An 18451-nucleotide genomic window follows, 5' to 3' on the forward strand; every position below is an offset into this window, starting at 1 on the left:
GAACTGATTTAAGTTTCCCTGCATTAAATTCTCCGGCCACTAGGAGCGCCGTCTCTGGGTGAGCGTTTTCCTGTTTGCTTATTTCCTTATACAGCTGACTGAGCGCAGTCTTAGTGCCAGCATCTGTTTGTGGTGGTAAATAAACAGCCACTAAAAGTATAGCTGAGAACTCTCTAGGCAAGTAGTGTGGCCTGCAATTTATCACAATATACTCTACTTCAGGTGAGCAAAATCTAGAGACTTCCTTAGATTTTGTGCACCAGCTGTTGTTTACAAATATGCACAGACCGCCCCCCTTTGTCTTATCGAAGTGTGCTGTTCTATCCTGCCTGTGCAGCGTATATCCCGCTAGCTGAATATCCATGTCGTCATTCAGCCACGATTCCGTGAAACATAGGATATTACAGTTTTTGATGTCCCGTTGGTAGGATATTTGTGATCGTACCTTGTCTAATTTATTGTCCAATGATTGCACGTTGGCGAGTAATATTGACGGTAATGGCAGCTTTCCTACTCGCCTTCTGCAGGTCCTGACGAGGCATCAGGCTCTTCGTCCTCTGTACCTGTGTCGCTTCCTCTTGAGAATAACTGGGATGTCGGCCCTGCCGGGTGTTTGGAGAATATCAGGTGAGTCTTGCTTGTTGTTGAAAAAATCTTTGTCTGATCCGAGGTAGTGATCAGCTGTCCTCATATCCAGAAGCTCTTTTTTGCCATAAGATACGGTTGCAGAAACATTATGTACAAAATAAGTTACAAATAATGCGAAAACCCCCACATAATAGCACAATTGGTTAGGCGCCCGTAAAACTGCTGCCATTTCTTCTGGCACTATTTTTGTGAGAGGATGGATGTTGTTCTAAGTAGAACAGGTTATTGCAATTACTCTGTCATATACACAAAATATATTAGAACTGATAAGACATAATTAAAAAAGATAATATTTTATTTGTCAGATAATATTTTCGACGTGAAACTATAATATCAATCAGATAGTTCATAAAGCAATTTTTATAAATGGAAAAAAAGGCACTTTGTTTCATGTGATGTAAAGCAATTATTAAAGTACAATTACAGTGCATTCGGAAAGTATTCAGATCCCTTGACTTTTTTCACATTTTGTTACGTTATATCCTCGTTTTAAAATGTATTAAATAAAATAAAAATCACAATACCCCATAATGACAAAGCGAAAACAGGTTTTTAGAAATACCTTATTTATATAAGTAATCAGACCCTTTGCTATGAGACTCAAAATTGAGCTGAGGTGCATCCTGTTTCCATTGATCATCCTTGATATGTTTCTACAACTTGATTGGAGTCCACTTGTGGTAAATTCAACTGATTGGACATGATTTGGAAAGGCACACACCTGTCTATATAAGGTCCCACAGTTGACAGTGCATGTCACAGCAAAAACCAAGCCATGAGGTCAAAATAACTGTCCACAGAGCTCCGAGACAGGATTGTGTCGAGGCACCAAAAAATGTCTGCAGCATTGAAGGTCCCCAAGAACACAGTGGCCTCCATCATTCTTAAATAGAAGAAGTTTGTAACCACCAAACTGAGCAATCAGGGGAGAAGGGCCTTAGTCAGGGAGGTGACTAAGAACCCGATTGTCACTCTGATAGAGCTCCAGAGTTCCTCTGTGGAGATAGGAGATCCTTCCAGAAGGGCAACCATCTCTGCAGCACTCCACCAATCCGGCCTTTATGGTAGAGTGGCCAGACGGAAGCCACTCCTCAGTAAAAGGCACATGACATTTTAGAATAAGGCTGTAACGTAACACAATGTGGAAATATTCAAGGGGTCTGAATAGTTTCCGAATCCACTGTAAGTACATTAGATATCTGTATAACATTCAGCACAGACAGTGGTGTTAGTTATGCCTTTTGTAATACTATTGCCACTACACTGTTAATATATCACAGATTGAAAATTCTAGTGCTGAGGACTGGGAGATAGTAACTGTAGGAGAGCAAAACAAACCTAACTCACACAAGTGGTGTGCACATCTCAGGTGGAAGGAGTCACAGCTGTGGACATGGTGATAGAGGGTCTTCTCTATAAGATCCTGGGGCTCATAGCCTGTCAGCTCAGCTACCCTGGGACACACACAATATTAAATACACTCAGAATTACAGATACATATGCATACAGAACGTACCCAATTTCCGCATCTTCCTCATTATTTCAGATGTGTATGACTACTCATGCATCTATGTAGTGTTTATGAAGATGTTATGAATGCTCTACAAAGCCGTTAGAAGATGTTTCAAGTGGAACCTTAAGTATTTGGGACCACTAAGCATCTCCAGTGTGTGAGTTGCGTTAAATGCTGTATTTACCTGGAGTCGAGGAAAATGAGCTTCATATCCAGGCTGGCTCTGAACATGAACATGTTGCTGTGTAGTTTGATTTCAGTGACAGCGCTAGGCGGTAGAGAGTGGCCCACCGCCACCAAGCCCACGTTCTGGTAGCAGCCATCAAATGGAGACATGTCCAGGCTGTACTGACGGATTTTTAGGTACCCGCTGCAGTGGATCACCTGACAGAATTGTACACACAAATATGCATGAAGGCCTACAATATATAAGAATACACATATGGAAATATGTATTCAACCAGTTTAGAGGTATTGCATGAGATTTCTGTAATTATGGACTGCTTGGGAACGGAGAGTTTCTAGCAGGGCTAAAACTACAGTTTGATGGATTTTTCAAAAACCAACTGCAGTTTGCCAGAGAAGTTAAAAATATAGGCTTCAATTATAAAGACCATGTGCCAACTATCAACAATTCAGTCACAACATCAATACAACCTGGAATGACTGACTATATAATCTAACAACTGTAGCAACAAAGGCCTACCTTGTATCCACCACATGTCAGACCAGCATTTCTTTTCGCGAGGACACATTTCATTCTCAAGAAGAACGAACGTTCCATTTCATATTCTTCAAAGACAGAGAGAAAACGCAATCAAAGACGACCATATAATGTAAATACCATGACACATGATTCAGTGCTCAGTCAGTCACCATAGCATACACAGGCTACCATACCTTGGACAAAGTGCGAGTGGCAGGGTTGGTGAGCTGTCAGCACGGCTGTCATTTCGTCGTGGTCAGCGGGGTGGATGTACTCGTAAATACTATTTCCGGTCAGCTCTACCTGTTAAAATACACGTTTAGTCATTGTTTTCAAGAAACGTAAAACATAGGACTATAGGCTATGTCGACTGTAGCACAAAGCACAAGGATCGATTTAAATCGAATGCAAAATAAAGCAATCAATTTAATATAAATAAAGACGGATTGTGTAGCAGCCTACCTGTGATAAGCCCAAATGGACCGATGCTGTTTCAGATATGTACATTACTTTCCCGTCAGGAGCAACCACAAAAATGAACCCGTCCAACGTCTGAAAAATAAATGTAATGTACATATTAATTAGGTCCAATGTGGACAAAATGTGCGTAGATCTTTGCCTAGCTAGGCCTACATATTAATGCTACTATACAGGCTATTAGATCATTTAAGTTCTCAAATTAATAATCAATCAATCTGTTGTCAATACAAAATAAGGAAAATATCGGAGACGTATATGACGGCATCGTAGCATTGTGTTTTTTTATCGGTTGACTGTATCAAAAAGGTTGTTACCAATTAGCATAATAATAATAACATTTTGTTCAATGTATCCAAATTAATTATCTTGAAATTATTAATTACCTTGCTTGAAATTATCAATAGAAACACACTAATAATGTCTGCATACTTATTAATATCATTATTATAGTCTAGAACTTCGACTATACTGTAACTACTAGGCCATGGTACTTTTGCTGTGTTGCATTTAGTGTTGTTACGATCATGTAGGAACGAACCCTTGTTAACTAGAGACTCCCGGAGGAGAGAAGAGAGGCGCGTGACTATGAATGCGTTGAAGATATTTCCAGATTTATATCCACAAGAATGAGAGCAGCAGGAGGGAGATGTTGTGAGGAAGAAAATCACTCTCCCTTTAAAATATGGATTTGGCGACAACTGCTGCTGTCACGTGGGATTATGATGATAATAATAATGATAATAATAATAATACAATAAAAAATAAGTCATCTGTACAGAATTTACAATAATAAAAACACGTTTACCATTCGACATTTTTTTTACATTTCTATTATATTCCAAAGATAAAAATGGCGTTCATAATTCAAATAAGTCTGCACCTGTAGGATATGTGATCCCACCTGTAACAGATGTGATCCCAGCTCCCGCCCAACATTATCCAGAGATCTGGTCCGACTCACGTGGCCCCAGGACTCTCCCAGACCTGCAACACACATGGGAAAATAAGTGAATATCAGTTTGTATTTTAGAATGAATGTACATAAGTTATAATAAAAGCGACATAATAATACTCATCATCATAATATCCAAACATGACAATAATAATCTTACATAGGCCTAATATCCTTATAGAGAGGATGCCTTTGAGATGCATTATTCATTTTCGACGTAATTGTGTAAATGTAATAATATGTCTATCAGCGTTAAAATCAATGATTTTAGTGTGAATAATAATATTCATATTCACACTTGAAATAAATATAATGTTAGGGTGTATATTTAAAAACCTAATATTCTTCGTTCAGTTGAGCACACCTGATTTCACAGCGATAAGTGGACTGTAAACAGGTTGGCAAGAAATTGGACGTGCAAATCTCCTCCAACAACAAAAACGTTTCGCATTTTAATATTAACCAAAAATGCACTTCACGTTTACACAACTGAAACAAACAAATTACTCCTTAACCATAACTCAAATATGCAGCCTGTTCACTACAGGAGCTGGACCATTCAGCATCATATGGAAAATAATATATTATTCAATAGACAATGATTTAATCTAAATCTCTTAACCTTTAGAATTTCATATCGTTCTAATGAATTACTATCAATACCGTAACATGTGGAAGCTTGTAGTGGGGGGGAAACTATAATTATACTAGGGCCGTTTTTTGTGTGTCAATACGTCACGTTTTAAGCTAATTACAAGTAAGCAGGGCCATAGGTGGGTTTCCACTAGGTACCAAAGCCACAAAGTCAAAATTGGCTATATTGTAAAAATGTATATAAAAAAAAACATTAGCTTTTTTTGGCTTAATTTAAGGTTAGGGTTAGGCATAAGGTTAGAAGTGTGTTTAAGATAAGGGTTCGATTTAAAATCACATTTTAAAAAATGTATAATTGTACAAATAGGCTGTGGTAACTAGTGATGACCCCATAGGTGGGACTGTCTGTTCCTCTCCGCGCCATGGTAATCTGTGTGGGAGCTCGAGCTGGGGCCTTTAGGTTCTCGCACTTGACCTACCGCAGGGAATTAGGCTCTCTTCGACATCAACGCGCGCTTAAGATAATCACTAAATTGGGCATTACATTCAGAAATAGGATCTAAAGATACTCCTGCGACATGAGTGAACAAAAGTAGGACCTACATTTCAAACAAAAGAGGTGTTAGTGACGACTCAAAGATTAGTCTGTAGAGCCCTGTCCTGAAAGAGTGTTCAATTGCTCGCATGCATGGCTAGAAAATTGTATTCGTCTCCTATAAAATTGCAGTTGAAAAAGCTCCCAGTTTCTCTGAGCTCAATCTGTTATTTTGCTCACGTGCGCGTCTACAACAGATTTAGATCATTATTTACATGGGCCTCAGCTCTTAGAAGAAGCACAATATGTTGTGTAGGTCTACACACACATATATCGTGTCCCATTAATTGTGCAGGTTTCAACAAGGTATAGGAATATAAAAAGCTAAAAATCCTTCCAAGAAATGGGCTAGGCCTATTAATGTCCTATATTGGAATTATGATTTTAATATAGCCTTTTTGCGTCAGCAACGCCTGATAAGCCAGACACATAGTTTGCTGTTATGGTTATTTAATGTCATTTTGTTGAACCAAATAAAATGTGAGGTGGCCCAAATACGCATTGTATGTCTGTTTGTGTTTTCGATTAATCTAACAGCGGCGGAAGACTTCAGAAAAACAAACGCACCAACACGTCTCTCCCGCTCTCTGATGTGACTTGTAATTCAACTCGGTGGGACAACATGAGGTGAAGCAAATGTTATTGACCGCTCGCTGTCAATAACGGCCATAAACCCTCTCACCTCTATACATTTTTATATAATCTTTTACTGGCGAATACTCGGAACATTTTCTTTGCAATAAACGCTGTCACTTTCCGGGCCTAATTCGACGTTGTGTTATGTGTTTCAAGGCGATTTGTTTTGCACTCCTCGCAGCAGTGTGTGTTTGGACAGCCCTTTAAAACAGCAGAGGCTATTTAATGAGGAACGCACATGGCTCGCAATACGGATCGTAAAACGCATCAGTGACAGGACCCTCCTAAACTGAGTATACAGAATATTCCCCCATACAGCCACTATCCCCTCCTTCCTGTGAGACTGTAGCTTCAATTATTCATCAGTTTATTTTACCATATGCTTGTGTTGGGAAACGACCGCATGCTTTGTTTCCTTATCAAGTGTGGAAACGGTAAGCTGTAGCCTATTAAAATCATGGAACGGTGATAAAAAACGAATCAAGCATAGTCCTGTCATAATTTCCTCATCATTCCATTCACCCAGATAAACTGTGACTGAAATGAGCTTCTAACACTAGATAGACTATTTCTGGTTTACATTTTTTTCTCCTCTCCTCTTTTATCAATATTAAAGAGTAGGCGGGCCTATCTACAACGGGCTTAAGTTGATAACCTAACCTAGCCTTTAGCCTACACTGTAACGGAAAACTGACATTTTAGGTATTATCAACAGTAAAAATCAAAAAACGTATCTTTGGAGCGCCAAAAACCTTTTAACCACTAGTGGGTGCATGGTAGGCCTATTGTTGTTTCTGGCTCATTAACATATTTTGAGGCGTGCCTTGTAAGAGGCTGTATTTGTTGCACCCGTGAATTCTTTATCAATTTAACTTCTATGGTTATCATGGCTCATTGATTTAAAATGTATAGGGGACATATTGGAGTGGCCAGATTTTGGGAATTTTCACTAGATGTAATCGAAAGTAGGGTGCTTTGGAGAAAGGATTGTTGACATATATTTGACATTTGTATCTTAAAGCATGATTGAGAAATAATTAATTGAAGTTGGAATATTTCTGACATTTTCGTCTTAGCCAGGCCTCCTTTAAGACTCCATAATGTTTCATCTGTAGGTGCTACAAAGCAAAGATTGGTGTCACATGAAGCTTTACTGTTTGCTCTGTGATATCAGCTATATATTTTTTATAAAGATGTATGACAAATGTATTAATATTGAAAAATATAAACATGAACATTGAAAATATAGGCTACCATTTTGGATTTGGCTAATTTCTCTATATACTCTACAGACTATCAAAGTTCCAGAGTGGGATCTCTGCTACTTTTAGAGTAATTTGTAAGTATTATCAATGAGGGAATGTGAAAATGGATTCAAAATGGTCGCCCTCTGCTGGTGATTTGCAGGATGTGTAATGATGCAAGTAAAAAGAGGGCTGTGATTGGCTACATTGCCTACTTTGTCAATTTCTCTGTATAAAATGGTCCATAAATGTAAAACTAGCAGAGATCCCACTCTGGGACTTTGATATGCCTGTAGAGTAGGTAGATCTGTACTATGTTAAACCATAGGCCTATATTGACAAATAACCAAATCACATTTTTTAAATTGTTATAAATTAATGTAATAAAATTGTTATTGAAATCAGAATACTACTAATATCACAGAGCAAGTGGCAAAGCTTCATATGAAAGCAATTTCTGCTTTGCAGCACCTACAGATGAAACATTATAGAGTCTTAAAGGAGGCCTGGGTAAATCGAAAATGTCACAAATATTCGAAATTCAAGTCTTTATTTCTCAATTATGCTTTAATGTACAAATGTCAAATATATGTCAACAATTCTTCCTCCAAAGGACCCTTCTATGGATTCAATTTCGTGAAAATCCCCCAATCATGGTATTTTTTAGTTTTTAGTTCGTGAGGAATCCCCCAATTTGAAGTAGGTGTATAGTGTTAGACAGATATCTGGACCTTGGACAACTCAGTAAAACACTGATGAAGATAAAATGAACTGTAGACGAGATATGACACTTGTCACAATGTCAAAACAACCAATCGCGTGTGCTTATGGAATTTGTCAACTAGAATTTAGATGAAATATGTTCAGTAGGCCTATTACGTGCAGTGTTCCCCTTCTTATGCATTAACATTATTGATATGATAATATCTACGGGTACGCCCAAGACGCCTGTGCATGCGATGAATCGTTGATCACCTGCAACGTCATACATAGGTTAGGCCTATAGGCCTAAAAACAACATTCGACACAGGGGGAATCGATTTTAAGCAAAATCCACAATCCATATACTCTCGTGCGTTTTTTGGTTTGTTCTGTGTGTCTTAACAGCCTAAGCTTGAGAAGTCGCTTCTCTTCTTTGCCTCAGTGTTACAAGGCCCCCATATGTTCGTAAGGATCAGACCGCTAGTCGCTCGGGTGACGCTAATTGGCGTGGCTCTGTAGCGGTCACGCAGAACAGGGGCCCGTTGAGACCGCGGGGAGAAGGTGGCAAATGACGGATAATCGTCTTCCAGGGGCATCATGGTCGCCTGACTCTGAAAGGGGACTACACGTGTAGAAATGTAAAAAGACACGCACAGTGTATTCTTCACAGACAAAGAGGTGTGTACAACGGTCAGTTATCCATGTATGCGCGCACACTACTTATTTCACAGTACATTGTGTGCATAAAGTTGCCATCTTTAGGCTACTTAGGCATGAATCAAGTTTGTTTTGGAAAAACATGATGGTAGATTTTGATAGAATAAATTCCAATGAATTGTATTTTTAGTCCTGGTTATTTAATAATATTGCCACAATTTCATGGCCATAATTCGAAAGGCCTACAAAAGTTATCTTAGGTCCGTATGGCATTTTGACTATCTCCCTGATTGCTTATATTTGACAATATATAACCAACTAAAATATAGAACTATTCCATATATCAGTATGGGAAATAAGATAGGTAAATAAAAATATTCCCTTCACATTCAACAGTGCCGAGATTATTGAATGGAATTTAATTGGGCCTAACAAGTTATGTTATGCAACATACAGCTTAATTTAGATGCATGTAGGCCTACACATCTCCCATACGTAAACACAATCATTACTGTAGTCTTATTGATTCCCCAATGATTCGTGTAAATGAGGAGAAGTGGCAGCACAGGCATTTTGCAGAATGAGAGCAGAATAAAAACGTTAATAACATGACATGATTCATCATTATAAGACATCATTATAATATAACAACTTACACATGCATATCAGCGAATATATGAGGCAAAAAAGTCATTTGATAATATGTGGCAACATTTGGAATTAATTTTGGGAATTATTAGCCTTGCATAAGAACATGAATATCTAGCATCAAAATAAAAACAAAAAGCATAACTGTAACACAAATAGAATTTTAAATACACCAATAACACTTATGATAACATCAATATAAACGTTGGTTTTTATAATAGCCTAATAATAATCATCATAATATAACATAACGTTTAATGTAATAATATCATAACCTTACCTTCAGGAAAAACAATTCTCATTTTCAAGTAACTTGTTGTGAGTCGAATAATTGAAGCTTTATCAAGCTGAGACGTGATGGCAGAAGGTAAAGGCAATAGTTTGGCCAGCTCATAGAATTCACTATTTTCCTTTTCCCGTCGAGTCCGGGCAGCATTTTTCGATTTTTCTTTCATTTTCAAATAATTATATTTTCTTCGACCTTGGCGTGAATTCACCAAACAATAAAACTCAGTCAATATACAGATCTCAATTCTAGATCATTGTACTGCTTTGACATCCATGCATTCTGTTTTACGCGCTGGCTCTTCCAATGCACGAGCTGTATTTCTCCGGCGCGGATACCTTGTGTGGTGCGTCAAAATAACACCGTAGCTGCTCGGTTCTCCTTCCTGACTAAATCCAGAAATAAAATATGAACATTCCCATGTTACTTCCAGGATAGATTAAGCTGGCGAAGAAGGATCTGAGTATCCTGTATATTATGAGGAGTAATCGGCCATAGCTCCAGATTCATTGTACATGACATCCACTTGGGCCCAACATCTCTGTGAGGAGGTCAGGTCCTTCACACCGTTGCCGAAGACATCATGTCCCTCTGAAAATAATTATAATATGCGAGAATACATTAACACTTTGAACCTAATATTGTTCAAATAGACATAGGCCTACTGATGTAAAATGGTAATTTGCACACGTTCAATTGCACCAGAAAGGCCTTGTAAAATGTGAACATCACACTTGTGGTGACCATTGATTGCAATGTGCATTACGGTTGGTGCGTACTGCGTTAAAGTTTAGTAATTAGCGTTAAACTTTAGTAATTCGCCTAGAGACACAGTGCCAATACACACACTCTCATTTTATTCGTCCATAATGACTGTATCTTCGTTTCAAGGCAGTGTCAAATACAGTATTGGAAACATGCTAGATTATCAACCTACCTTGGAGCACGGATTACAACCAAACCCAACTTTTCTTTCCCAGAAATCTGCAGCAATGTTACCTCTTCTCACTTCTGTTCTCATGTCCTAGTTTCCCCGAAAATCCTCAGTAGAACTTCAACTACGACAGCAGAGACACACTAGAGTTCCCTCATCTCTGCTTTAGGGATGCGAGTGTATCAAAAATCATTTACAAACCCTCCTCTGTTTTTAACTCTATCTCCCTATTTCTCCCGTAGAATCTGAGAACAGCCCACCCCCGCGTTTCTACCAGCCAGCCTGTCCCTCATTGGGCAGTAAGTAGTCTGTTCCATTTCCCTATTGGGCATTATTATTATAAACGTGTCGGTGCTCGATGTGAATCCGGGATTTGCTCGTATAGAGCCTCACCTCTAGCCTTGTTGAAATCATCCTGGGGACACTATAGAGAGCCATACGGCTCATGTTATTCGTTTATTAGGTAGGCTTATACGTTGATATATTTTTTTATAGCATACATTGTTTTAGATACTTGTTTTAATGCTGTGTGACCCAAGTTTAGCATATAGGGCTAGTCGTTTAACGTTATCTTCTGATTCCCCAGATCAAAAATAAAGCTTTCATATTTGATAGGCCTGATAAGGAAATATAGGCTAGGTTTAGGGCTATGGAGGAATAGAATAGTAGGTTAATAACCAAAAAGTATAAACACGGTTATGGTAAAAATTCAAAATGTCAAATGGTTAAAAAATGTAGGTATGCAAAATGTTTTTCAAATGTAATAACTCGGGGATAGCAGGTTAGATGACCATGCACTATAGATGGTCTTTAATTCCATAACATAACCTGAGGTATGTTAATAGACCAGTGCCACAACGCATTTAGTCCGCGGATCTTATTCAATTGCCCGATGCAGTTGACAAACTGCCAAACGAGATGGCAGATATGGATCTAGGCCATATAGGGTACATTTTACGCAATACAGATTAATAATGTACGTTAGTGATATTGAATAAAATTGCAAAAGTTGCAATATTGAAGTGATTCTTTGTTGAAAATAAAGGCCTATATAATCTAGGCCTATAAAACGGGAAAAGATAGGCCTAGATTATATATCGACGGGACATTTTTCACGCCATTTCGATACCTAGTGATTTTCGTATGAGGTTAGGTGAGTATTTTCGCTTACCCCTAACCCTAACCCCTTTCCTAACCTCAGTCTCCTTACCTGCTACAAAAAAGTCACTTCAGTATCAAAGTGGCGTGAAAAGAGTGTTTCCCACATGTCGACCTTTCCATTTCATTTCCGATAAAACAGACAATTGCAGAAAATAAAATCGCTTATGACTAACGGCAAAATATATAATTATAGCCCCAGCAGTTTATATACAAAATAAGAATTAGGTAATGCATTGTAACCCAGGGTTAAACAACTAAGCCTATGCGAAATCAATTTGGAACGTAATGGGCCGTTTTTTTCTCTGATGTGGACACCATATTGGGATACGTTAACGGAAAGACAAGTGTGCCCATGCACTCTCTCCTACCCCATCCACACTCTTCTCGTATTTCTCTCATCATGTTTTGTGTTCGATTTCTTTCACTTCGACACGGCCCCCCGGATGATAGGATATCGCCTGCGGCGCGCGAGGAAGAAAAAGAGCCCGGGATGCGCTGCATGCACGGAATAGTTGACGCCAGTTTAACCTTAAAAAAATATACTACTAATTAGACTGCACATATCTGTGGAAAAGAGAATAGAAAATACTCGAGCTTATTAAGTCCCCAGGATGGACTCAAAAGGATGCCACATAGTAAAACATCTACCTAGGCTACCTCCACTGGGTAGACATTATTAGCCTAACATGACGAAATTCACAGCAACATGTTCCCTGTCATTGATGGTCTTAATCGACAGTAATGTGGCATGCCTCAAGTTAGACAATCTAACGACGTTTCTTCTAAATGGCAACACACAGAGATAGCCTACATTTCAAGAGAGTCAAAGCCGGGGTTCTACTAAGATAACATGACTCTGACTAACATAACTAAACATAACATGTTTCAAGATGGTCATACTAAGGATCGTTTAGCTTTGGTTTGGAATTTTAGGACCCCTTTAGGTAGGCCTATAACAAAAGTATTTACTTACTTGATGAAACATTGATTTTGGCCTTACTGCTATTAGCTTATAGAAAAGCATTGAACAACAGATTCATACATGAAAAAAACGATTATCAAAAAGTTAATCAAAATCATGTTTATTTTAAAGTGTCTGTCCTATATAGGATAGATTAAAGATCAGGAAATATGTTTTTTTAACCCATATTATTATTATTAAAAAAAAAAAAATTTGGCCACTAAACTACTTAGATCAATTTGGTACTGGGCTACCTTCAGATGAGTCTTGTGAGGCTTGTAGGTGTCCAAGAGCAAAACATGTATATGTTCATGATAGCCTCACCTTTCTATAGAGGGGTCATATTAGTGTGTCGCCCAAACTGATAATACAGACGAAAGTTGGCAGATCAGTGGTACGACTTCAGATGTGTCCCATGAAGTGACACTTGTGGGGGATAGTAGAGAAAAACGGAGAACAAATTAATTTGTAGACCAAACCGTTCGGATGATAGAGACGTCTTTGTGAGATGTCTCCTGATCTGACAAACACAGCTGTAGCTCGACCACCTTCCACCACAGATGTGGAAGGCTGCCATTGGCAGATGCAGTAGATTGAGATGCAGCCCATGCAAAAATATCAGATATAAACAGATATCTCTAGCTAGCTTAAACAGAATGATTTTTTCCCTTCTCATTATGCTAATTAATTAGATTAGACTCCATAGTTTTTAACTAGAAAATGTGGATGATCACATTAGGCACTACTAGGCTAATATCCATAACTAACCTTAATGCAGTAGTCTACACTACCAAACAACATACACCTATAATAAAATACCGGTCTAGCACTGAGGCCAGCACAGCCCACTATTTAGCTATATGGCCTGTTCAGATGAAAATCATCAAATTACATTGGAGTCCCTGTCACACTTTGGCTATAAAGTAACAATTATATTCGTATTTAATTAAGCTGAAATATGGGATACCCTACATATAGACTGAAAAAAAGTAGCTTATGCTATTTTTTTTGCAGAGACATAGCAATGCATTCCCTATGGTTTAATTCCCATACAATAGGCCTATTAGCCTTCTGCAATTCTGGATCCAATAGTGAAGAGGTGGAAATAGGGCGATCGCGTGGTGAACCTGACCGCTACAGGAGAGGAGAGAGTCCAGCGCAGGGGTGTAAGTACAGATCTAAATCATGCTCACCACAAACACTACCAAATACTTGAAACTGTTTGACATGTTTATTTGACCCATGTCTGATTGACAGAGAGTTGTTCTTTAGGACCACACGGTTTCCATATTCAGATGAAACCATAGCAGAGGAAAATGGCCCCAGTGACAGACTGTATACTACAGAAAGGACATGGTGGTGAAACCAGACAGACAGTGTCAGGAGAGAAAGTATTTGCACATGCAGTGTAGTTTGAGATGAAATGCTGTGCTTTTTATATAAGGAGGTTTATTGGTAATTATTTGCATGATATGTATTTTGCCATTGATAGTAAGTGTAATATATATAACATAACAATATATAGGTCACTATCTCAAAGTTGAAAAACCCCCAAATCATTTCAAGACTTTTCAAACCAAACAAAAGTATTTTTCAAAAGTCATTATATTCAATCAGAGAATTTACATCTGCTTCAATTGATTGGACAATCCACAAATCAGAACTAAGACGCAGCTGGATTTTGTCTCATAAGTTTGGTTCTAAAATATACTTGTCAGCTCTCCCAAGAAAATAAAGAAATAAAGTTACAACATACTAATCAATGAAACAATGAGACACCTTTACACATTTATCTCTATGTATTTTGGTTATGTTCTTCTGTTCCTTGTATGACTGTCTACAGCAGTTTGATCAGCTTCTATAGATGAATCTTACACAAGGAAAGAGGAGGAAGAAGGAAAGGAGGAGGCTATTCTGTGCTATACACTAAGGATTGTGGGGGGTGGGGGGCTGTACCTGTAGCCCCACAGCACTACAGGGAGCATGTTTCACACACCTGCACAGAATTCAAGTTCCACCCCGCCAGGCTAAATAAACTAAACTCTCTGGGAGCAGCTTTTCCCTGTTGGACACAGTGATGTTTTTCCTGCAGTTAACCACCACGCGGTGTGCTGCTCTCTCTTACTACTGTTATTCTTCATCTCAATAAAATGCCACCCCTCCCCCACCACTCCCGTCCCTACATCAACTGAGTAAAACAAGCCACTGTTCATCAGGTTTTACTTTCCTCACCACCCGTTCAAAAGTTGGTGGATTTGGGGAGTTTTAGACAGTAGGCCAATGCCTGGAAATATAATTTACATAATATGACATACTGCAACAAAATAGGTATTCATTGTATTACACAATGAGGTAACTTGACAGCGCTGTCTTTCATGAGTATTTCTATTGACTGACCGATCATTGTACAGCGTCCCATTAGGCCAAACAGTTTCTCATAGCCCATGACCCAGACCCTCCCTAGTTCCTTAACCCTGTATCCTCATTCCCTTCCTCCCTTTATATTAGGACCAGACAGGCATGGGACCCTTTAAGGCACATGTGTCAAACTCATTCCACAGAAGACAGAGTGGCTGAGGGTTTTTCGCTCATCCCTTGTCCTTGATTGATAAGTTAAGTCCACTAATTAGTAAGGAACTCCCTTCACCTTGTTGTCAAGGTCTTAATTGAAAGGTAAAAACCAAAAACCCGCAGACACTAGGCCCTCCATGGAATGTGCTTGACATCCCTGCTTTAAGGCTAACCTCCAGTCACACAATTACCACCATCACATCATCAGTGTAAACATAGCGAACATAGGCGTCTAAAGATGCCCATGGCCATTGTCTTTTGTCATTTTTATATGCTCATTTCGGTCATTGTCATCATGTCACTCATGATGATGTCATCATGTTGAAGTATCACTTGACGGATCACTTGACGGACATGCCTCCCATGGCCTCAGTGACTTCACTGTTGACCTGGGCAGCGATGCAGGCAGGGGTCACGTTGAGGTGGAGGTCATACTGCTGGTCCAGACCCAGGTAACTGTCACTCATCAAGTATAGCGTGTAGATACACCTGGAGGGAGAAGAGGGGGTTACCAGGGGAAGTAAGAGTTTGTGGTGGGATAAATATACATGTATCAAACTTTATTATAAAGCCCTTTCACACCGGCAGCTGTCCCAAAACGCCTAAAGTAACCGGGCTTAGACGCCAAAGAAAAAAACGTGTTGAACTTTTTCCAATTCTTTTTAACATTCCCGTACGTACTTTCCGGTCTTCTCGGGGGTGTAGAAGGCCAGGGAAACGGTGCTGCGGTGTCGGCAGTATCCGATGCGTTTGACGGCCAGTAGCTCTCTGCGCTCCACCTCTCCTAGAACCAGAAACCAGCCCTCATCCTTATTCTTGGGGAACCTGGGGGCCTGGGCCTTACTGTCCTGCTTCCTCTGGAAAACATGATGACAAATCAACTTATCAGCAGTCAACTAACATCAATAATGTGTGTGTGAGCTCCTTTATACATGTGTGAACATACCCTCTGCTGGCCGGTGTTGATGCGCCGCAGTGAGACTTGCAGGACATACTCCTGGTCAGCGTGGACGTCCAGCCAGCTTCTGTCGTCCCTGAGCTTCCCCCCGGCCGCAGGGAGGGGGCGCTCTGTCTGCTCCCCACACCCCTCCCACCAACCCTTCACACTCAGACGCACCTCCACCACCGGCAGATTGCTGAGGAACGACCAGGCCTGGAGGAGAGGAGGGGAGAGGCAGAGTAAGAGAGAAACAGAGAGGGGTGCAGAGAAATGCGAGAGGGAGAGAAAGACAAGGAAATGTGTCAGACCGGAGTGCAGAGAGAGAAAAGAGGAGGGAGAGAAACAAAGAGCCAGAGGTGAAGAGAGAGAGAGTCAGACTTAAGTGAGAGCCTTGTTTAAGATGGACATATCTATCTGGTAAGACTAGAGCGTTTGATGAAAGCTTGATTCATTCAAACACACATAATTCCCATGGTCTTAGGTGCCTCTTAAAGCTTTGTCATGGTGACTTTAACATCTCTGACTCAAATGGAGAACACAAATCCAAAAGGGGATAGAGAGCAAGAGAGGTAGAGGGAAGGCACAGACAGAGAGAGTATGGATGATAGGTGTGTGAATGTGCGTGTCTGAGTATGTGTGTGTGAATGTGTGTGTGTGTGTTTGAGTGTGTGTTTTCCTCCTGAAGACCCTGTCAGTGTCAGAGAGGGACTGGGATGGGAGAAGGAGAAAAGCCTCTCAGATTTACCCAACAAAAGCTATTTATGTAAGGATTACTGTCCCCTGGCGAATCAGACTGGGACGTTTCCACGCATCTAGTTATTTAATTAGCCAGGCCGCGATGCCATAGGGGGGGTCAGCGTTGAGGGGCTGGGAGGAGGGGGAGCGGGGACACTGATTGGGCAAGGCCGCTGGGCTGGCAGTGGCGCCTGGACGCTCTCATTACAGCTGCAATTAGCACTTAGATTGGTGCTGTAAACCCTCGCATTGGACCGTAATAGGAGATCCTGGAGGTACCTTGGACCACCGCGACAGACTGATGCTTCTCACTGTGTGTGTTTGTGTGTCTGTGTGTGGGCTGACGTTGGTAGAGTGTGTGTATATGTTGTTTGGTAGTGCTCTGGTAGTGTATTTGTGAACGTTACATGAATAGAGAGATGAGGCCGACACCTTGGAGGTATTTCACATTATTTAATTGTGGTGGAGGACAATGGAGACTGGAGGGTTCATGGTGAAGCGTATGTACCCCTAGAAAGCCTCTGTTTCTATAGGAAAGTGACACTTTACACATCCAGTATCTGGATGTGTTCTATAACAGTGAGGTGAAGGAACGCAGAATGTTAGAAGTTTGTTACCTGGGAGATCTGATGGGGCTGAAGCTCCTCCCCCACAATGGCAGCAAAGGTGTTCTCCCGCCCCTCGCAGGTGGCAATCAGTTCAGGGAGCCCTTCTATTGGTCCGTGGAAGCCCCTGGCTCCGCCCTTCCCTCCCTTGGAGCTCCACCTGCTGCGGGGAACATCAGGGGGCAGATCTAGTCATGTGATTTTAAATCCTAACCACACTTCCTGCTGTGTCATCGCCACTGGAACCTCTGTCCTCTCTCATCCCTCTATCCCTTTCTCCTTACCATATTTATTGAGTTGGCACAAAATTATTCTTCACTGCAGGACGCAGTGTCTCAAATCCACATGGTGTGTATGTAAAAATAATTAAGATTGGTTTGGACACTCACTCTTGAATTTCCTCTCTGTGTGTGTGCGCGTGCGCAGAATGTAACTGATGCTGCTTGATGATAATAATGTTTGCAGAGTTTGATAGTGTCTGTGGATTATAAAATGGTCCATGCCATAGAGCGTTAATTAAAGAGTCCTAGCACCATTCTCATCCTGTGTGTGTGTGTGTGTGTGTGTGTGTGTGTGTGTGTGTGGGGTCAGTAGAGTCATGTTGTTTACCTGAACAGGTAGAGGTGTTGCTGCTCTATGGTAGGTAGGGTCAGTATAGAGGAGTCATTGAGCCACCTGCCCTGAACGATCATCTGCACCAGGTTACAGATGCTGAGAGCAGTCACCAGCCAGCCCTCGTTGGCTGCTACGTCCAGCATGGCCTGTAGACAGACAGGAAATACTTTAGTTGAAAAATTGATGCATTTATATGACTATATAAAATCCCCCACTGACATCAGTGTGAGATTTACTCACAATGAGTTATGTTACGATTGAGCCACTT

The 18451-nt window shown here is 40.3% G+C and overlaps 2 protein-coding genes across 7 annotated transcripts in view; both read right to left on the reverse strand.

Annotated features, from left to right (window-relative positions):
• The window catches only part of LOC106605499 (single-minded homolog 1-A), a 29534-nt gene extending 18659 nt beyond the window's left edge, over positions 1–10875 (reverse strand). For 2 of the 5 annotated variants that reach the window (XR_014392376.1, XM_014201223.3), the window contains exons 1-8: positions 10599–10875; positions 9656–10252; positions 4228–4331; positions 3330–3419; positions 3062–3170; positions 2868–2953; positions 2346–2545; positions 1987–2102 (exon numbers count right to left, since the gene is read on the reverse strand). Coding sequence is in view for 4 of the 5 variants with exons in the window: in XM_014201223.3 (XP_014056698.1) it covers positions 1987–2102; positions 2346–2545; positions 2868–2953; positions 3062–3170; positions 3330–3419; positions 4228–4331; positions 9656–9830 (880 nt within the window). In the remaining variant the exon portion in view is untranslated. The remainder of the gene's footprint in view (positions 1–1986; positions 2103–2345; positions 2546–2867; positions 2954–3061; positions 3171–3329; positions 3420–4227; positions 4332–9655; positions 10253–10598) is intronic. The other 3 variants (XM_014201225.3, XM_014201226.3, XM_014201224.3) reach the window with 3 other exon arrangements.
• Positions 10876–13933: 3058 nt separating this feature from the next.
• ascc3 (activating signal cointegrator 1 complex subunit 3) overlaps positions 13934–18451 on the reverse strand; it is a 173211-nt gene continuing 168693 nt past the window's right edge. For both annotated transcript variants that reach the window (XM_082975440.1, XM_082975441.1), the window contains exons 39-43: positions 18178–18329; positions 17581–17731; positions 16235–16441; positions 15970–16145; positions 13934–15777 (exon numbers count right to left, since the gene is read on the reverse strand). In XM_082975440.1, the coding sequence (XP_082831566.1) occupies positions 15630–15777; positions 15970–16145; positions 16235–16441; positions 17581–17731; positions 18178–18329 (834 nt within the window). In that variant the 3' untranslated portion in view covers positions 13934–15629. The remainder of the gene's footprint in view (positions 15778–15969; positions 16146–16234; positions 16442–17580; positions 17732–18177; positions 18330–18451) is intronic.

Source organism: Salmo salar, chromosome 05 (assembly GCF_965601325.2).
Source record: "Salmo salar chromosome 05, fSalSal1, whole genome shotgun sequence".
NCBI lineage: Eukaryota > Metazoa > Chordata > Actinopteri > Salmoniformes > Salmonidae > Salmo > Salmo salar.